Genomic DNA, 19,678 nt, shown 5'->3' on the forward strand with positions numbered 1-19,678 from the left:
TAGAAGGATAAATAATAACACTTAGCCGGATTATCTCGAGACATACTTCTAGAAAACCAAAAACATCAGCGACAGACGCCCATCAGCCAATCCCCAACCATAATGAAGAGAGCTCAAGTTTCAGCCAACCAGAAACAAGGACGAACGTTCATCAGCCAATTCTGGCCCAGAACGAAGGGAGAGTTAGGTCTTCCCACATAAATGGTGACAACACTTCGATATCTGCATCAGTTACAAGGAAGTCGCTTCCCTGGAAGCTTCAACTACGCTAACACTGAAGATGGCCACCGCAGATGAGGCACAAACGTTTGGAGTAATAACACTCAGACCCCAGCACAACAGCCCGGAATTTAACAACATGATTGACACCTGCCGTGAAAGACTTCATTCTTACACTTATATTTTTTGTTAATATATGTTTGCATTTTTTCACAATCGCATTCAGTACTGGTATTTTTTTGGTAAAAAGGAAAAGAAGATTAGAAAGTACATAAGTGGTACATCCTCATATGTATAATAGCCAAAATCACCGATCGAGTAACGTTCTGATGTCACCAACAATGAAATTGGCGCCATAGCATGCGTGACGGCATTATTTCATTGTTGAAGCACCAACACTAAGTAAGTTATTTATAATTTGACAATATTTTTGGCAATGTTTGATATGCAGGGCAATAATTAATTTTGACAAGTCTGAACTGTATCCGATAACTTTACTGTTTCACTGGTAAGACTATCATTTTAGGAGAAGGAAGAAATTAAAAAGAGGTAAACAATTGAGGCTATCTACTGATGGGTTTTAGAGTTAATCCACTGGAGCTAGGGTTGAAATTTCAACTATTAAAATATTACCGAACAGACATTTGCTTTGTTCAAATGTAGAAGCAATTTTCACCCGTCATGCAGGGACAATTTTCTAGTTAAAAAATAAAATCAAACGTCTTAAAATTATTTTAATATTTAAATTACGCATTTGAGAATTTTAACTGATGCTGAATGTTTTATTGAAAGTTGGGTTGTAATAACTTCATATAAATAATGACTTATATTTTAGGAACTTTTATTAAACTGTAGAATAATGAGCAAGTAATTAATTTTGGAAAAAGCCATAAATGCATAGAACTACATTCCAAGAATACCAAAATTTTAACCCTTTAATCCGTTAGATATTTTAATCAATAATTTTTTCTTGCAATTGTTATTTTACAGCACTTTTACACACTGTAGAAATATATATGTTATGCAGTTGAAAGTAGAACTAAATTTAGAACGTTATATTTTTGAGCTTTTCTTACTCCATAACTGCGAGGGGGTATCAAAAAGTAAGGTAACCAGAGAAAACGCCCAACCAGAGAAAACGTTTATTCAGGAATAAAACATAAGTATACAATGTAGGAAGGCACAGGTACATATTACTACTCTACATAGTCACCATGCTTATCGAAGCGTCTGTTCCATTGGTACACCAAACCATCGTAATCGGCACGGAAGAAATCAGCGTCAAGGTTGTGCAACCACATGAAGGCGGCTTGCTGAACCTCAGTATCAGTTCTGAAATGCAGACCTCCCAACTGTTTCTTTAGCGGTCCGAAGAGATTTAAATCACTTGGTAAGAGGTCGAGACTGTAAAGAGGCGTGATCTTACCTCATATCGCACATCTGTTCTGCCTTTGTCAATTTCTGTGCACCAAAACCACACCTGTTTTCGTGACAGAACACTGGTACCGTACACTTCCACCAATTGGCGATGAATTTCAGCTGGAGAATTTTTCTTTAAACGCAAAAACCGTATCACACTTCTTATTTCAATTGTGGACCACACTTCCGTCAAGGCGGCCATCTTCTAACTCAAATTTCGACATGTTAAAGGCCTACCAGCTCCATCTATCGACACCGTTTGAATGCTGTGATTGTTTCCGTTACCTTCAGAGGGATTTTTATTCATACGGATAATTTGCACACTCGTCAGAACTCTTGTTACTTTACTTTTTGATACACCTACGTATATCAGCTTTAATTAAGCGCAATGACAGGATAAAAAAATGTATCTAGGAAAGCCATTGAGCATATTTTGAGTAAAAATATATTATTCATTGTTTTAATTAACATGTTACGAGGTCCATTCAATTTTACCTAAGCTGCAAACAGAAAAAGAAGAAAAAAAACTGGTGTTTTCAATTGTTTTATAACTCTTCTTCATTTTCATCAATTTTGCACATCGCTTCGTATATTGGAATCATTGGTTCTTGCAGTCCGTTGTAAATTTCTTCAGCTTCTTGTCCACATTTGTCTTTCACTTCAGATGCAACGCAATGCATGAACTTCATCACTGCCAATTGACAGCTGCAATACAAGTGCAAACTATTAATTTACTCTTTAATATTACATGCAATGTGTTCCTTAAAAAAATGGCATAAACATGGCCCAAAATATATGTAGTTCCCCTCGCAATTGTTAGCATTCGCCTCTTCATGAGACTACTTTCCTTGGACGATACCAAAAACAGGACCAGCAAGTATTATTTTATTAGAGTGCTGGCATATTTTTTTTATAATGAAGTGTCGTCAGTGTGGTTACAATTTTTCAAATTGATCTGATTGGAAAAAATGACATCTTACGCAAACCTTGGAAGTCTTAATTTGCTATCGCTTTTGCAACGCCCTCCATTTAATATGAATTCAATGCTTTCGAGTTTTACGCCGAGTGCCAACGTTGGTGAGATGACATATACTGTACAACCTCGGTTATCCGGAATAAATGGGACCGAAGGAATCCGGATGATCGAAAAACCGGATAATCGGGGTAGTAGTGGGTAATAAGCAAGAGACATTTTTAAGTAAGCAGACATACCGTTCATTACGACAAAAAGAAAAAAAAATAACCTATTTTGCAGCAAAATGTAACAGAGCTGATTACAAGACATTGAAAAAAATACATACCAATATTTCCTATTTCTTAACAAAAAATTGATCCCCTGCCTTTTGCTTCAAACCCTTGTAGTTTTTGAATAAAGCACGATGGTCCAAATGCTTTTGCATTATAGTTTAGCTGCAGTTTTCTATTTTATTTTTAAAAATATTTCAAATATTTTAAATCCCACCTCGTCCACGGAGGGGATACAATAGCCAACGGAGGATATTTTTTATGTACGAAAGTGTCAATAAAGGTTGTTTTGAAAGTAAACATGCGTTTTAAAGCTATGTGAACTATTATGTGACTCTTACTTAACATTAACAAATTAAAATGTGGAGGCTTTTGAAATAAAGACTCAGGACCTTTCTCTTTATGAATATCCTATTTTATTGAAAAAAAAAATCAACATTCTAGCATTTGTAACAAAATCAATAAAGTGCAACCTAGTTTAATTGGAAAAGAAAATATCGAAAGTATGTTCTTAGTTTCATTGATGAGTAAAAAAAAAAAAAAAAAAAACCTAATAAATCAAAAGATATTTTTTTTTAAATTCAAAAAAAAATCATTTTTTTTTTTGAAGAACTTGCCAAAGGCCGATTTAACAAGCTTCGCGGACCACCTCTGGCCTGCAGGTTATAGGTTGTGCATCCCTGCTGTACAACAACATAATCATTGATTTTTGGTTTGCTTCTTATCCTTTCTCGATGAATTAATCCCAAATGGTAATGCTTACATTGATCACCACAACTTACACAGGTGAGGTATCTTGCTTCCATATTTATTTGGTCTTTTTTAAATACAAGTTCATGAATTTTCATTGTTCCTGCAAACGGTGAAATATGCTTTGGAATTTCTTTATCTAGATCACTTATAAAACTTTCTTCAACATTTTTTTATTATTACATTCTTACAGTTTTTTTGAAGTAAAGAAACTAAAGTTTCACTGTCTGGGATATCTGTTTTCTGAGCAACTAAATTGTCAGCTGTTCTTTTTATTGCTGCTCCAACTCCATCTGGAGCACCTTTTCCGTGAGAGCTTTCACTATAGTGCCAATGAATTTCCTCCACAATAAACTGAGAGGATAAATATCCACCTATTAACTGAAACATTGTTTTGTTTCTGTACTGAGCACTGGGACCATCACTGAGAAAATGATTTTTTTTTTAAAATCAGGTATAAGAGACTTTAAATTATCTTTGAGTGAAAGCAAATGAGCAGTAACAGCTGATGCATCATGCCTATTACATGCACTGATTGTTCCATATGAAATTGGACTTTCTTTAATATCTTTATGACAATATACAACACAAGTATGTATAGTTACCTGTGGCTTTGAACCACCAAAGTGGGCTGATTGAATTTCTCTGTGAAACTTACATATGTAATTTTCGGAAAAATCAATATGCATTAGGATTTCATTCCTTTTCAAATTTGTTTTTATATCTGAAATCATTTGATATTGGTGTACAATGTTAGATGTATGATTAAAAAATTTGATGATATCAGAAAAAAATAATTTCACTAATTCTTTTTTTTTGTACTCTCAATATCCACTTTCATGGTTCTATGGCAAATTTTTGTTTCACCTTTAATCTTCATATTAACTTTTTTGTTAACCCATTTTGAAAGTAGCACAGGTTCATCTTGAAAGTCATTTATTTTAATTTATTTTAGTTTGCAGGCATCACATTTACGATTTAGGCAAAGTTCTCTCTGAGGATCACAACATGTTGCTTTAAGAACTTGAGATATATTTTTTTCATTTATAATAACAAGACTATGTAGTTTTACTATTAAAAGCTTTATGTTTTCGTGAACTTTGCATAAACATGTCTCCCGATCGGAAAGTTTCGGAAATAAGATCCAAAAAAGGTCGGAGACGACAAAAAGTTTGATAACTAACAGTTTGATGTTAGAGGGCATTCCTTTATAAACATTTTATGCAAATTATACATAGTATCATTTAAATAACGCTTTTGTTTTTTTTTCTTTTCTTCTTGTAATTGTTTCTTTTTTCCCTGGGCACAAGCGACTTGCTTTGTCAGATTCTAGAAATTTCTGAACATTTAGCTGTGTTTCTTCTGTGAAAGCTCTTTTTGACACAGTTTTGTAAGTTTTATTACCATAATTGCTAAGCATTTTGATTGAGGTTTTTTTTTAACCTTATTGAGTAGTCGATACTTTTTCATAATTTTACCAGACAAAACTTGTAGCATTGTCTTTTTCACTTTGTGAGATTTTTGACTTTTAAAGTTAGTTTGTATTTCTCTGCCAATAGCTTCAGCAAACAATAATTTTCTAAACACATTGGATTTGCTTTTTCTATCTTTACTATTCAATTCTCTTCGAACTTTTTCTCGTGGTGATTCATTTTTCTTTTCTTCACTTTTCTGAGATCTGCTGGATCTTTTTTATATTTTTCAAGTCTAGTATTTAATTTTTTGTTTTTCTCTTCTAATTTCTCTATCTTCTTCTTTAGTTTATAACGGTTTTTTCTTATTGTTTTTTTCCTCTCAAAATTCCAGAATTCTTGTTTTCCTTGGCACTGCGTTACTATTATCCAATTGAGAAGAGGTGCTTGGAGGTGTATCTATGATTAATTCTTCAGTTCCTTCCAACTTTCTTTGTTTACGATATTTCCTTGCTTTTTCTTTCCAAAGTTTTCTTATTTTCCTTTTTTCACGTTCATTCATTTCTTGAACACATTTAATTTTTCCACTAGCCTTTCTTTGGTAGTAACGTTCCCTCTCTTTTTTCTTACATTACTTTACTTCAAACATAAGAGGATTTTTTTTTAAATTTCTGTCTAGCACGTCTCATGCTAAGTTTCTTTTGTTCCCCCCTCTTTTGGATTTGAACGTCTGACTTCTTTTTACTTTTTGGTTTTGCCATTTTTTTCTACTATTAAAAGAATATATCTATCTATCTATCTATCTATCTATCTATATCTATCTATATGTATATATATATGTATATATATATATATATATATATATATATCAATATATATATCATATATATATTTATATATCTATATATATATATATCTATATATATATATATATATATATATATATATATATATATATATATATATATATATATATATATATATATATATATATATATATATATATATATATATATATATATATATATATATATATATATATATATATATATATATATATATATATATATATATATATATATATATATATATATATATATATATATATATATATATATATATATATATATATTATATATAAACATTACAGAAATCATTTAACAGAAAAACTGGCAAAATGAACTCCTTTAAGAGTCGAATTTAATTTCTTTTCTATAAAAAATACAAAACAAAATTGCCCTATATTTTGTTTAGCAAACTGAAATTTATTATGATTTTTTCTAAGGCTTTGTCTTTTCCGTGGACCATGTCATCTCCTCCGTGGACATGCCACGTCCACGGAGGGGAAGTCCACGGAGGAGACAAAAGTAGGCTTTAGAATTTTTCAGAGTTTTGATTTTAAAGTTAAAAAAATGGAATGCTTCTTTTTATTAAATATACTACTTTTGCTATCTAAAAATGATGTTTCAAATATAAAACAGTTTTATTTTACCTTTTGTATGATGACCACGGTGAATACACTAAGAACTTTGCAAAACCAGATTTAGACACAACAATCCAACACGTGTACAAGAGAACTAAAGTTGATCACTAGAAAACAAAATGGCTAAGCATCCTACCATTTACCTTATATGGACTTGACTTTTGCTGCCCTCTATTATGTATTTATTAAGTTATTTTAAGTGTCCACGGAGGGAGACTTCAATCTTAGGGACAAAGTTTATGAGTCATTTTCTTTATAAATACAATTTATTTTTTTTTAATTTTATTTTAAAAACATTTTAGAACTCTTAGCTAATTAACACAATCAAAGATATTTAAAACCAATTTAAACAGTTTGAGACCAATTACAAATTGCTTTGTCTCACAGACTTAGGGACGTCCACGGAGGGGACTTTAAAGCAACATTTATTAAAAAATAAAATTGAAATATTAAAGGTATTTAATTGTCATGCATAACATTAATTAGTTCATATCTTAACTAAAACACATGAAAAAATTATTAAGGAATATACTGAAGTTTTTATTATTTATTACTAAGGGACTGTAAAAGTCACCTTTTTGTGAAAATGACCCATATGCAGAAGCTGTAGACTGAACCAAAATAAAAATCTAACGTCCGGCGTACTTGTTACAATCTTGTTGTCAGGATTTAAAATTATCTGTGAACATAAATAAACGAGGGCTGGACGAAACGAACTTCTGCTGTACTTATGATACTTGTATTGAGCTAAGAATAATTTTAATGATAAGAGCAAGACAGGGTAAAGTGAATATGGTGGAGATGTTAATACAGTAACAGTCTGCGTACTCAGTTTTAAATGGGGAGTTCATATATTTTTTTCTCTATTGTTCTTTAAAAAATATGTTTTGTGAAGATGTCCAAATTAAAATATCAAGATTCGTAATGATATAACTGTTCTCAAAGTTAGTTATTATCTTTTACTGCAATTCATTTTTTTTTTGTTATGACGAGATAAACTTGACAATGGAGTAAGTATAGTTGTTTGAGGAAACTGAAATGGGCTTTGTTCTAACCTAGTGCAACGTTTCTTAAATTGCGTACCGCGGAACCCCAGGGTTCCATGAAGATCACTCAAGGGTTCCACGAAACTTGCATTTTTTCATAATGTTCAAATAATTCGAAAGACATGTACTGAAGCCATTAAGTTTTACATTTCATAAGTAAAAGACTTAGTTTAAAGATTTAAAACCACTATGAGTATTGACTTATTGATATAAATTAAACACTTTCAAATGGTGAAAAACAAGTGATAAGTTATGCGGTGACAAACTATTAAACTTTTTTTTTTTAAATATTATACTACTTTTGTGTGTTATATAACTTCTTTTTACTTACTTTCCAACAATGTAAGAACCATGTCTGCACTCTTCGGTTATATCTTCTGATATGTTGTTTAGACATTCAATGTTTCTTAAAAATTCTGCAGGAAAAGCAAAATGGGAATAAGTATATGATGCGACAAATGGATAGAGATAAAGTGAGAAGGGTTTTCAGATTGAGAAGTTTCAACTTAAAACTTGTCCCCATTAAAATAAAGAAAAAAAAGAGCTTAAACCTCTACTTATATGCAGAAAACATTAATTGAATGATGTTTAATGGACGTATGCAAAAAGGTTCAGATCATGCTTAGAGGAAGTGGTCTAAATACGGGCCACTCGCTTAAAATGAGGGAAGGGGGTTTTGCACAGTCTTAAAAATGGTACCGAATGAAAAAATTCGAAGGGGCAAAACCGTAGTGTGCAAATGACCTTGATAGCTAAAGCATGTGCTTTGTCAGGAGCTGTTTCATAAGAAACTTTCAATTTTGAAGAACTCAAAACTTTTCGAATTTATATCTTTCCAATTTATCCCAAGAAGTAAGTGGTTTTTATCTTTAAACAAAGTAGCTTATATGGGCTTCCTTTCAGTATACTTGATTTGAAATATTTGTTTGTTTAGTAATGGTTTAGTACTGCGTGATCTAAAAACGGGCGACCAATGGTGGTCCAAAAACGGGCTACCGCATTTTTAGACCACCATTGGTAGCTCGTTTTTATACCATGCTTTTTTCGATACTTGAAAGATTTGACTTATTATAATGACTTAAATTAACTAGCGGTAAGGCACTGTGGGGGAGGGAGGGACTCCATAATTAGAAAAAACTGAAAGAATCCCTTTCGTGTGGTGTATCACTGGATCACCTTACAAAGACGAACTGGCGAAAAGTGTAAAGCGTGTAATGAACAGCAGTCGGAAAACTGTGAAGGGGGATTCAGTTGCACGTTAAAAAAGAAAACATCCAAAATCTTCAAGTAAAACCAACAAGTCAAAGAGCAAATCCCAACAACAGTAGTCGGACTCGAAAGGAGACCACACTGATCTTAATATTGATGGCAACGGCAAGGATGACGAGTTGGTCTTTCTTGTTTTTGATAAATCTGCTGATGGCAATGCAGTATGCATATTTTACGAGATTCCTTTCAGATGACATTGCAAGAGTTTGGATTCATTGCTGCAAGGCTAGACATCTGAGTGTGTGGGATGGAAAAAAAAAGTCTACTACATTTGTAACTTGTGCAATTAAAAAATGAAAAAAAAAAAATTGTTTTTTTCATAAAAATATCTGAGATGATATTTAATAAAATTTTTGAATTAAAACTTCATGCTTTTTATTTTTTTTAAGAGATAAAATAGTTTTTCCTCAAGTCGCCCGTTTTTGAACCACCTCTTGAATTACGTGATTTTACCTTTTTTCGTAATCATGAAGTTTTAAAACACTTAAAACTGGTGTAATGGTTTTTGAACCCTAAGATGATCTTCATGAATGTTTTTAAGAGTTATTGCCACTAAAATTATCCCTTTAGAGTGAACAGGTAAATACGTAGGTAGAAAATGAAAGTGGTGGCCCGTTTTTGGACCATTTCCTCTAAGTGAGAAAGTACAAGGATTATTTGTGGTCTTAAAGTGGCCAGTTAGTTACTTAAAGGATTAAAAAGTGATTGACAACATTAAAAAAGAACGCCATGGCATAGTTCACAAAATGTTACTTAATAACTGTCGGAAGCGCTGCAGTTTTTGGCTAATAATTACTGAAAGAGGATAAGCCAAGACCCACAGATTTACGTAAGATATGACATGCCCATCGAAACATCTGTCTTGTCCGCGCAAATTTGAAATGTTTTAATTCTTTGGTTGATTTCTTTAACTACCACTAGGTGACGTATAAAAACTCCAGAACTGTAAATAACTATTTTATTACGAAAAATTTCTTAAGAATTGTTAACAGCAAAATCTTATGAAGCGTCATAACTCTGTTGGAAGTAGGAGTTTAGTTAAAGATTTACACATTTTTAGGTACGCAAATCTTGTAAGATATGCAGCACTTTAATTGTTTTCTTCAAGTTGAAAACATTGTATTAAAAAAAAATGGTTAACTAATTTATATATGTGTATGTACGGGAGTTAGTGTTACTTTCCGACTAATGTCGATACTTTCCAGATTTCGGGGCTTCACTGTAATGTAGGGTGATTCTAAATTATTTTTGCGAATTAAAAAGGATGTTAGTATTCTCATCAAACGACCAATAGTTAAACAAGAACACGGGGTACCATTTCATTCTGACAGGCAAAAAAGAAGAATATTACAAATACAACCTAAACATAAAACAATGTTAGGAAAGCGAATGAACGATACCAAAATTTGCGCAATCAAATTTATTGTTTAGTGAAAAACTCGCAGCAAGTGCTTAAAATGCCGACCACGCGTTATACAGGTGACGCTGTCGAATAAACAACGTGCGCACTCTCTCGAAGATTCTAGATGTCGCGTTAATTTTTAAGTGAGGTCAAGTATCTGCCGATTCCTCTTGCGGGTCATTCCATGTCAAGTGTGTGTTACATACACTTGACATGGATCCAAAATTTGAGAAATTTTTTCCCTCACCTTTTCGTATTTCTTTCAAATTTGGCTCATCGGTTGTACTCTTCGAGGTAATCAAAAGTCCATTTTTTTTACCTCTTTTTCTTTTCTTTTTAAAAAGCTTTGATTTTTAAAAAAACCCTCTTTTTTTATTGATGCTTGAGCATAAAATGAACGATAACTCAGTACCAAATATTGATAGAAAGATTTAATAAAACGCATTTTAAGGTAAATTAGTTGCTGTTTAATATGATATGCAACATGACCAGTTTCACAAAAATTTTCCTTTTTAAAAAGTGAAATTTAAATTTAAAATTTAAATTTCTCACAAAATGTATAATGAATTTTTAAAAAAAGTCTCAAAACTTTATGTGTATTTTATCTTTGTTTGTGCAGAATTTCAAGTTGAGATCTCAACGGGATCATATTTAAATGAATTTTTGAATAAAATTAAACTTACGAAATAATGATATTTTTCAGATTCTAATTAGTTAAATGTGGGATTATCCTGCTCGTGAAGGTCTTGTGAGTTGTAAGTAAACAAGACTCTGCTTAAAAGGAGCGGGCATGAACTTGTAGATTGGTAGCCCCCCCCCCCCCCCCCGCATCACCACTTTTAATCTTCCTTTTTTAATATTTTTTATAACTGTTTTCAAAATGTAAAATAAATAAATAAATAAATAAAATATAATAAAATGAATAGTAAACTTATTAATAGTTGGTAAATGTTTTTCTTTAGAGCAAAACGAAATTCTTCCCTCCCGTCCCCCACCCCATATGTCTTTTAATAAATAAATAAATAAATAAAATATAATAAAATGAATAGTAAACTTATTAATAGTTGGTAAATGTTTTTCTTTAGAGCAAAACGAAATTCTTCCCTCCCGTCCCCCACCCCATATGTCTTTTTTTTCAGACCAAGAGTTTCTTTTTCGATCCTAAATTCACAAAGTGAACTAGATTAATTCAATATCTGATAAGGAAAGTTATGATTCATTTCATCCCCTACCCCTGCACCAACCTTAAATTTTGAAGGGAGGGAAAAAATAGTTTGCCCCAAGATCATGGCAAAATAAAAGTGTTTTCCCATGTTGTTTCAATGATTTTCCATTCTTTTCGCAGAAAACTAAAAACAAATCAAAGTATCAGATCATTATGTCTGTCCACATAACTGTCTTTCTACAGCATCTGGAGCGCAGTTGTTTTTCTTTTAGTTTTCTTTATTGCTAGTTTTCTTTTCAATTTCTGATGTAAAGGAGAGTAATGCAACGAGATCAATTTAAACTTATATTAAAAGCAGTTATAGATCAAAGAAAAAATTTGTGAGCATAACCTTCCATGTTGTTAAACTTCATTCCAGATTGCTCCACCCCCACCATCCCCCCTGCCTACCGTCCCACTTTCCGAAACTAAAAAGATGCAAATGAGCGTGGTTCTATTTCTCTGAAAGTTTTCAAGTTTTCCTAAATTTTAGTTTTATGATCCCCCCTCCCATTTAGCCTTAGTCACTACTGATGTTATGCAGCTTCTCAGTTTGCTATGATTTTTCCTCTTATGTACTAGCTTTTTTTTTTTAAATTTTGAGCAATTTAAAAAAAAAAAAGATAAAAAGTGGTGGTGCGGCGGGAGGGGGGGAGGGTTACCAATCTACAAATTGATGTCAGCTCATTTCGAGCATAGCCATGATTAATTACTACTCATTAGGACATTACTAGTAAGATAACCCCATATTTAACTAAATAGAATATGAAAAATATCATTATTTCGTAAGTCAAATTTTATTAAAAAATTCATTATGATCTCATTGAGATCCCAACTTGAAATTCTGCACAAACAAAGATAAAATACACATACATTTTTAAGAATTAAAAAAAGAAATCATTATACGTTTTCTGAGGAATTTAAATTTTTAAATTAAATTTCTTTTTTTTTAAATAAGCACATTTTAATGAAATTAGTCATAATGCATATCATACTAAACAGCAACTAATGTACTTTAAAATTCTTTTTACTAAAACTTTCGATCTATATTTGGTGCTGAGTTATCGTCCATTTTATGCTCAAGCATCCATGAAAAAAAGAGGGTTTTCTAAAAATCAAAACCTCATAAATAAAAAAATAAAAGAGATTAAAATCTAAAAATTTGGACTTTTGATTACCTCAAAGTGTACAATTGATGAGCCAAATTTCAAAGAAATACAAAAAGGTGAGGGGAAAAACTTTGAATCATTTGACATGGAATGACCCGTAAGTGTTCTCCGCCATATGATGATATGACCACTGATGAAAGTATTGGACTATATTATCAAGATGTTTCAAGCGATGAGATGTTGTGCCATTTTAGAACAACTTTTGCTCTTGTTGTGTTTCTCCGTTAAAGACGAAGAGCAAAATGCTGCTTCTTCTTAGTGGAAATTTGCATTCGGTAAAATCTTGGTTGTCCTCTGAGATAAATAACGTCAAAAGAGAATCGTACCCCCGATTATCCGTGTGCGGATTATCCGGTTTTTGGATTATCCGTGCAGCCAAACATTTAAATAAAAATATCAAAATTAATTAAAGTTAAAAAGTATACCAAATTTTATTTCATATTTCATTACTAGTATTAATGTTTTACTTTTTGTATTAGTAGTTTCGTAATGAATCCCGAAGTATTTGTGAACTTTACTTATAGCCTCAAAACACACTTTTCTGCGTTTTCGGTCATTTTCGGATTATCCACGTTTTTCGATTATCCGTGTACACCCGTGCATTAATTAGAATTGCTTAATCTCGCAGGGTCCTATTCTGGTTTTCTTTCTTCTGCATCTTAAAATGGAATGTAAATCAATGTTCTCAGGTAATTATTAGTGTAATGGGTGGGTACAATTACCCCTCTTGCAGTGCTGGCCACATTATTAGATTAAAGAGTTTTTTTTTGCTTTTTTTTGTACACTATTTGTACTAAAATAATATTTATTTAACTGTTAAAGTACAGTACACACTGTACACTGATTATTACGTTATTTTAGCATAATTTAATGTTTGCAGGTGACAGCACTGTCTGCTTTATTTATGTTATTTGTTTATCTACTTACCAGGAACATAACCTCAATCAGCTTAAATAGTTCACTAGTTCTTTTTATTAGTGTGTTGTTATATTTAAATTTAGTTTTAGGTAATTAATAAGTTTGTGTATGTGAGTATATATAATAGTGAGTATAAACAATTTTTTACCTCTTTTTTTAAAAAATTAAGAAATGGTGTAAACCTTGGGAAATATATTCCAAAAAGACTTAAAATGCTCATCAATAACAAGGGAAGGCATACTAAATATTAGATAATTATTTCACTGTTCGTTAATGTGTCTATAGTTATGTAATCAATAAAGAATTTGCTTTTAAAACCATCTTAGTCTAATAATTTGGCCAGCAGTGTAGTTTGAAAAAAAATCGAATTATCATGTGTAAAAGGTTGAATTAAAATTAATTCTAATGAACTTAACTGTATTATCCGGTTAAAATAAAATCAATTTCTTTTAAATCATTTTTCTTGAAGAAATGACATTAAATTTTAACATCGCTGTTGGCACTTACTTTGTTTAAGAGCGTCCGATTTCTCGCAGAGATTTGAGTAAAATACTTCTAGTCCCTCGAGCCCTTTCATATATTTCGCAAAATTGCTTTCTGGACATTGCTTCCCAAAATCAACTTCACATTTTATCTCCTTTAGAACAATTCTACAAAAAAATTAAAAAAAAAAAAGAAAAGAAAGGAAAGAAAGACATATTTGTTTACTCAATACTTCAAAAATACTAATGTACTTATTTAAAATTTAACGTTATAATTCAATATTAGTTTTATTATTCAAGATACTTTACAACAAAATGCGCAAAAATTTCACGATAGAAAGGATAAAAAAGTTCTGAACCCAATAGAGAACTCGTACATTTAGCATTTATCTGAACTTCCTCTTCATTAAATGGCGAAACACACTGATCAAAATGGACAGAGACAGTCGCACTAAGAACAAAGGAAGCTCAAATAACAATGTAACAAACAAATATTGTTCGAGGTTAGCTCTTGCTGCTTTTAATAATACAGAAATACACGCGTTTCCAGCTTATGTGTAATGATTCCCAATTTGGTTGTTGCTTTTCAAGTAGGGAAAAACGAAATAGTTAAATCAATCTTTTTCAAACTGAGCATATTAGAAATTAATTTTGAAAATTTTTGTAAATCTAAAAAAAAAAACAATGTATTTAATGACAATCTTGCATTAAAACATTATTTTTCTTTTGCCAAAAAATTTCTACCGGCAAAATAATAACAATAATATATTTTTTCCATAATAAATAGTGAAAAGTAGAATGTTTTTCTACATAACAATTTCCTATTTGATTATTAAGAATAGTTTTGATCCCATGAATGCTCAAATGGAATAAGGAACGAATAAATGCTAAAATAATGAACGAACAAATATATACATTAATTAATTAATTAATATAAGGAAATTTAAACGGGTGAAGAAATGGTGAATAAATGAATAAATAAGTGATATGAAGGAAGATAAATGAATTAATTAAGAAATAAATACGCGTGATTTAAAATATGATTAAGTAAATAAACAAAATAAACCTTTCCACTTCGCTCCGCACGTACTTGACTAATTGTACAAAACATTTAAATTGAAAATATGCTTAGTATTAAGATAATAATTACTGAATCGAATATTTGTAGCTCTCAGAGAAATAGAAAACAAGTTCAAATTAATTACAAGCATTCTGTATGAGTTCAAGAACTATGTGGAAGGATTTTGAGGGTAATATTCTTTAGCAGAAACTATCGAAAACACTTACGGATTCTGGTTTACAGAAAATATACAGTGTAAAATGAGATAATGAGTGAACGTGAAATGATGCTTTGGATAGAGTTTGAATATTTAGACTTGTTTTCTGCCCTCTATGAAAGGATTTTAAAAGTGATAAAGTGTGACTAAGTAACAAGTATTTTTTTTAATCAGTTCAAAAGGTTTTGAGCAAAGTGGTGACATTGCTAGGGCAAGAGTTTAGAAGAACATGTCAAATGCAAAACGTTATTGAAAAAAGCTATACGATATGAAACGAGACATTTACAATAATGCAAAAATAAGTTATAAATCAATATTTTTCCTTTATATAATTTATTTATATATATCAACACGAATGCACGACTTTACTCACTGACAAAGTTGCTTCAATTCATCTGACTTGTTCGGCCATGTAACTCTAAACCATTCTGCTGTGTCACTTGGGGAACATGTTCTTAGTATTTCATCATCTGAGCATGACTTAAGTGATGATGGTTCGGAAAAACCTAGTAAGTTATTACACAATCGTTACTTTAAAACTATTTACTAAACAAGTCATAACTTCATATAATGTGTCTTTAACAAACCAACAAACAAAAGACAAAGAAAAATGGTTTCGCTTACATACACATTTGCGCAGTTCTTTATTTTGTTGCGGAATAAATTAGTTTTACTTATATATAGAGAAATGTTTCTATTAATTTATTATGTTTCTCTTAACGATACCTGCATTTTACTAATGTAAATGAAGTAAAATTTTTGTAAACTATTTTTTGTTTCATGCAAATTGTCGAACAAAGAACGAATGTAATCATCAAAGCCAACTCCATTTACAATCGAGTTCCATTGTGTTTACTGCCGTGTGCAGGTAAAGGGCAGTAAGTGCAGATTTTTTATTTTGCATTTTTTTTGCATTTTTGTCATCTATTGTACGTTAGCGTTATTGTACAACCTTGCTTATTTGGTTTCCGCTGTAAAAAAGGCTCGAAAAAAGCGTCTAATTCCAAGGTTTCCCCATGGTTAATATTGAATCCGACACATATTTCTTCAAATATCTCGAAAACTCATTTCTGCAGCTACTGCCGTTTATCTGCACACGGCAGTTGACTAACTGAAACCAAATGCAATCCGGATAGTCAAAATGCAGATACTCCGGATAGTATGGGTAATAAGCAAAGATAATTCATAAATAAATCGGTTTACTGTTCATTACGACAAAAAAACTTTGTTTTGTGACAAAACATGGCCGCCTCGGGTGTCACCCGTCTGGTGGATGACACCCAAGCGAAATTGCAAGTTTTTGGAAAATATGAAGCTAAAATGAATTTTAAACAGTAACTTTGAAATTTTTCCTGGGGGGCGGGAGATCCCCGGATCCCCTCTCCCCACTCCATATCATGGAGTGCATATTATGCACAGGATTAGGTTAATATTGTCGATACTTAGACATAGTAGTAACTTTATCTTAAACCAAAAAACTGAAACCCATTATCATTCACTGTGTTTGAGATACGTTTAATATTAATAAGCCATCATCAATTTCATACAACCCCTTATTGTTTTGACCCTGGGGGGACAGTCCTGCACATATGCGTCTAGCACAGCGATCATACTTTTTATTTGGTTTTTTGCACATTTACCCACTTAAAATTTTGTTATACACAAATGTAGTTGTTTCTGAAAATTGTATATGTTTCATGTTTACGTGTAAAATATTTAGTTTTTAAAAGGGGGGATGACAACAAACATCACCACCTTGGCCTTGGGTGTCACCCATGCTAGGTACGCTACTAACAAAATTACATAGAAATGTTCGAACATTTCCAAAATATCAAAACTATTGTTCCCATTATTTCTTAACACTATCTTCTTATTCAAGCACGTATGGCGTATGCATAAAGCATGATAACGCAAATGCTTTATCTTGAATGTATCAAAATAAAAAGCGAATGTTTACTGTAATTACATTTACGTTGCTGCCGTCATAGTTTTTAATTATCAATGTGAACGTAAGTTTTTTAAGGGGTATAAATTTACACCAGAAAATCAGTAGAACCGAATAAACGAAGGCCAGATAAGCGAGGTTCTACTGTATTTTTAAAATCGAGAATTGCTTTTACTGCAATGAACATTAACGTTGCTTTATATTCAAAATATTTTTCAGTATGTAGACTAATAAAAAATGGTCTTTGAAAAAATGGACAAATCTATAGTTTAAGGTTTAACTTAAAATTGTCTTCTAATACCTAAAATTTAGAGAGAAAAAATAATAAAAAGTAGAAAATAAGGGGAGAAGTAGTGAAGAAAGAAGAAAAATAGTATTCTAAATACAGTTAATGTTGCAGTTTAACAGTGTTTTCATTCCAAAATTTAAGCAATAAAACACAAAGTTTGAGATGTAAACACAAAAGTCATTTTACTTGCACCGTGATCTTCTAATTTTACAAAGAGTAGTATGATGTACAAAGTGGTCTAACCATAGGACTATTTTCTTTACAGATTTTTTTTCCAAAAGAAAAAATATATATTAGAAAAGAATATATATATATATATATATATATATATATATATATATATATATATGTGTGTGTGTGTGTGTGTGTGTGTATATATATATATATATATATATATATTTCTTATTTATTTTCTTACTGTATAGATATGCTTTTGTTTTAAACTTACGTAAGTATTTTGCAAGGAGTTTCGCAACATTTTTGCTTTTTATTCAAAGTTTATAGGAAAACAGAAAGTTGAAACCTCCCACTAAAATCTAGTAGGATCAGTTCGTCTCTTTTTGAAAGACAATGTACGTTAAATTTTTATGTAAATTGAACTTTTATGTACTTTCTGCGTATGATTTCGTGTCGTTTATTTGTTATTAGATTGATCTCATTAAATTATTTTAGAAAAAAAATTGAGGCCACAAACAGTATGTGCGCCGCAATTTGAGGATCGTTGTGCTCATTAGGAAGGTAATCACTATTTATATTTATCCCCTAGACTCTGGTACATGAATCTGGGTTGAGGTAAATGAAAACGGTATTTCAAAGCTGGTTTGATTTTCCACAAATAACCTGTAACTCAAGTTTATTCAAATGAAATAAAAGTCTTGAATTTGAAGCACAAAATTGTATCTTAATAGTTATCCAAGAAGTAGGTAATGAGGCTTTAGCAAATATGCTCCAGAATTGAAATTTCGTTTCCACTAACCAAAACTGACTGTACAGCATATAAACATCGTTATACATTAAGCTTTTATGTATGTTACCAGCAAAGTATGAACGCCGGTATTCTATAGAACGCCTATGCATTGTTAATAATGTCAGATATTTTTAGGCATGTAAGGAAATATAAGAATTATTGCACTTTCTCTACGTTTTGTATATAATAGACATTGGAAGGAATGACAAATGCTATATAGGCAAAGTATGAACAATGTACATGTTCTGATAAAGCTAATATATAAATGACTTGCATGCCTCAAAATTAAACGTTATTGTGGGAAAATAATAAGAGTGCAACTAAAAAAAAATCAAGATGCGTTAAAGAAAAATTTAAATTGTGCAGAAATAAATGATTTTTCATTACAGGAAACAACATGTTTTTTTTTTTTTTTTTTTGAAAAAAAAAAACCCTAAGAAATTTAACTTTAATTATTGCTTTAATTTAATTAACAACTTTACTTTTTGCAACAGTAGACGTTTGTAAAAATTTGAATTAAATTCGATTACATGTTCTAGCAATGTGAAGCAAATCGGAGATACATTTCATATTTTGCCTATTTTTCTCAGTTGGCTTTCTATAGAACACCTAGGAAGTGAGTGAAATAGGAATCGTTTCATACAATTTTGCCTTGTTTTAGGCAATACACAAATTGCCTAGACAGTCTTTAGAATACCGGATTTCAAAATTTGCAGTTTAAATTTTACAGATTCAAAATTCACATCCCCACCTACCTAAACTTAAAAGCTAGATATATTGTTATGAAATTCTGGTAAATGTATAAGTATATTTGCTTTTGCTTAAAAAATATCTCATTTCAATCAAGTCAAAAAATAATCCAGAAAATATCAAAAGGAATATTACCAAGAATGCACAGATATAAGATTAGCAGAGAGAAGAAGTAAATATCCTTATACATAGCCATCGTCACAGCTATCTGAAACTTAAAGAATAAGGTTTATCATATAAGTTCTTTCCTGATAAGCTTTGAGTGTTTAATCGATAGAATTGAGGCATTGACAATTGAACAAAGAAATTACACAGGTGTTTTTTTTTTTAGTTCATATCGTCTAGAACTAATGAATATTCGTCGTTTTAAATAAATTGTAAGAGTCTTTACTTCAAGATTAGTGTGTCTATCTTTTGCGAGAAAGAAAGACT

The 19,678-nt window shown here is 31.1% G+C and overlaps 1 protein-coding gene across 1 annotated transcript; it reads right to left on the reverse strand.

The window, feature by feature from the left end:
* Positions 1-1,353: 1,353 nt before the first annotated feature.
* LOC129224551 (uncharacterized) lies at positions 1,354-19,446 on the reverse strand. The gene is made up of 5 exons (XM_054859027.1): positions 19,382-19,446; positions 15,669-15,801; positions 14,044-14,186; positions 7,906-7,990; positions 1,354-2,343 (listed from the first exon to the last, which is right to left on the reverse strand). Exons 1-5 carry the CDS (start codon positions 19,440-19,442, stop codon positions 2,184-2,186), a joined length of 582 nt encoding a protein of 193 aa, XP_054715002.1. The 5' UTR covers positions 19,443-19,446; the 3' UTR covers positions 1,354-2,183.
* Positions 19,447-19,678: the final 232 nt, after the last annotated feature.

Source organism: Uloborus diversus, chromosome 6, assembly GCF_026930045.1.
Source record: "Uloborus diversus isolate 005 chromosome 6, Udiv.v.3.1, whole genome shotgun sequence".
Classification (NCBI taxonomy): domain Eukaryota; kingdom Metazoa; phylum Arthropoda; class Arachnida; order Araneae; family Uloboridae; genus Uloborus; species Uloborus diversus.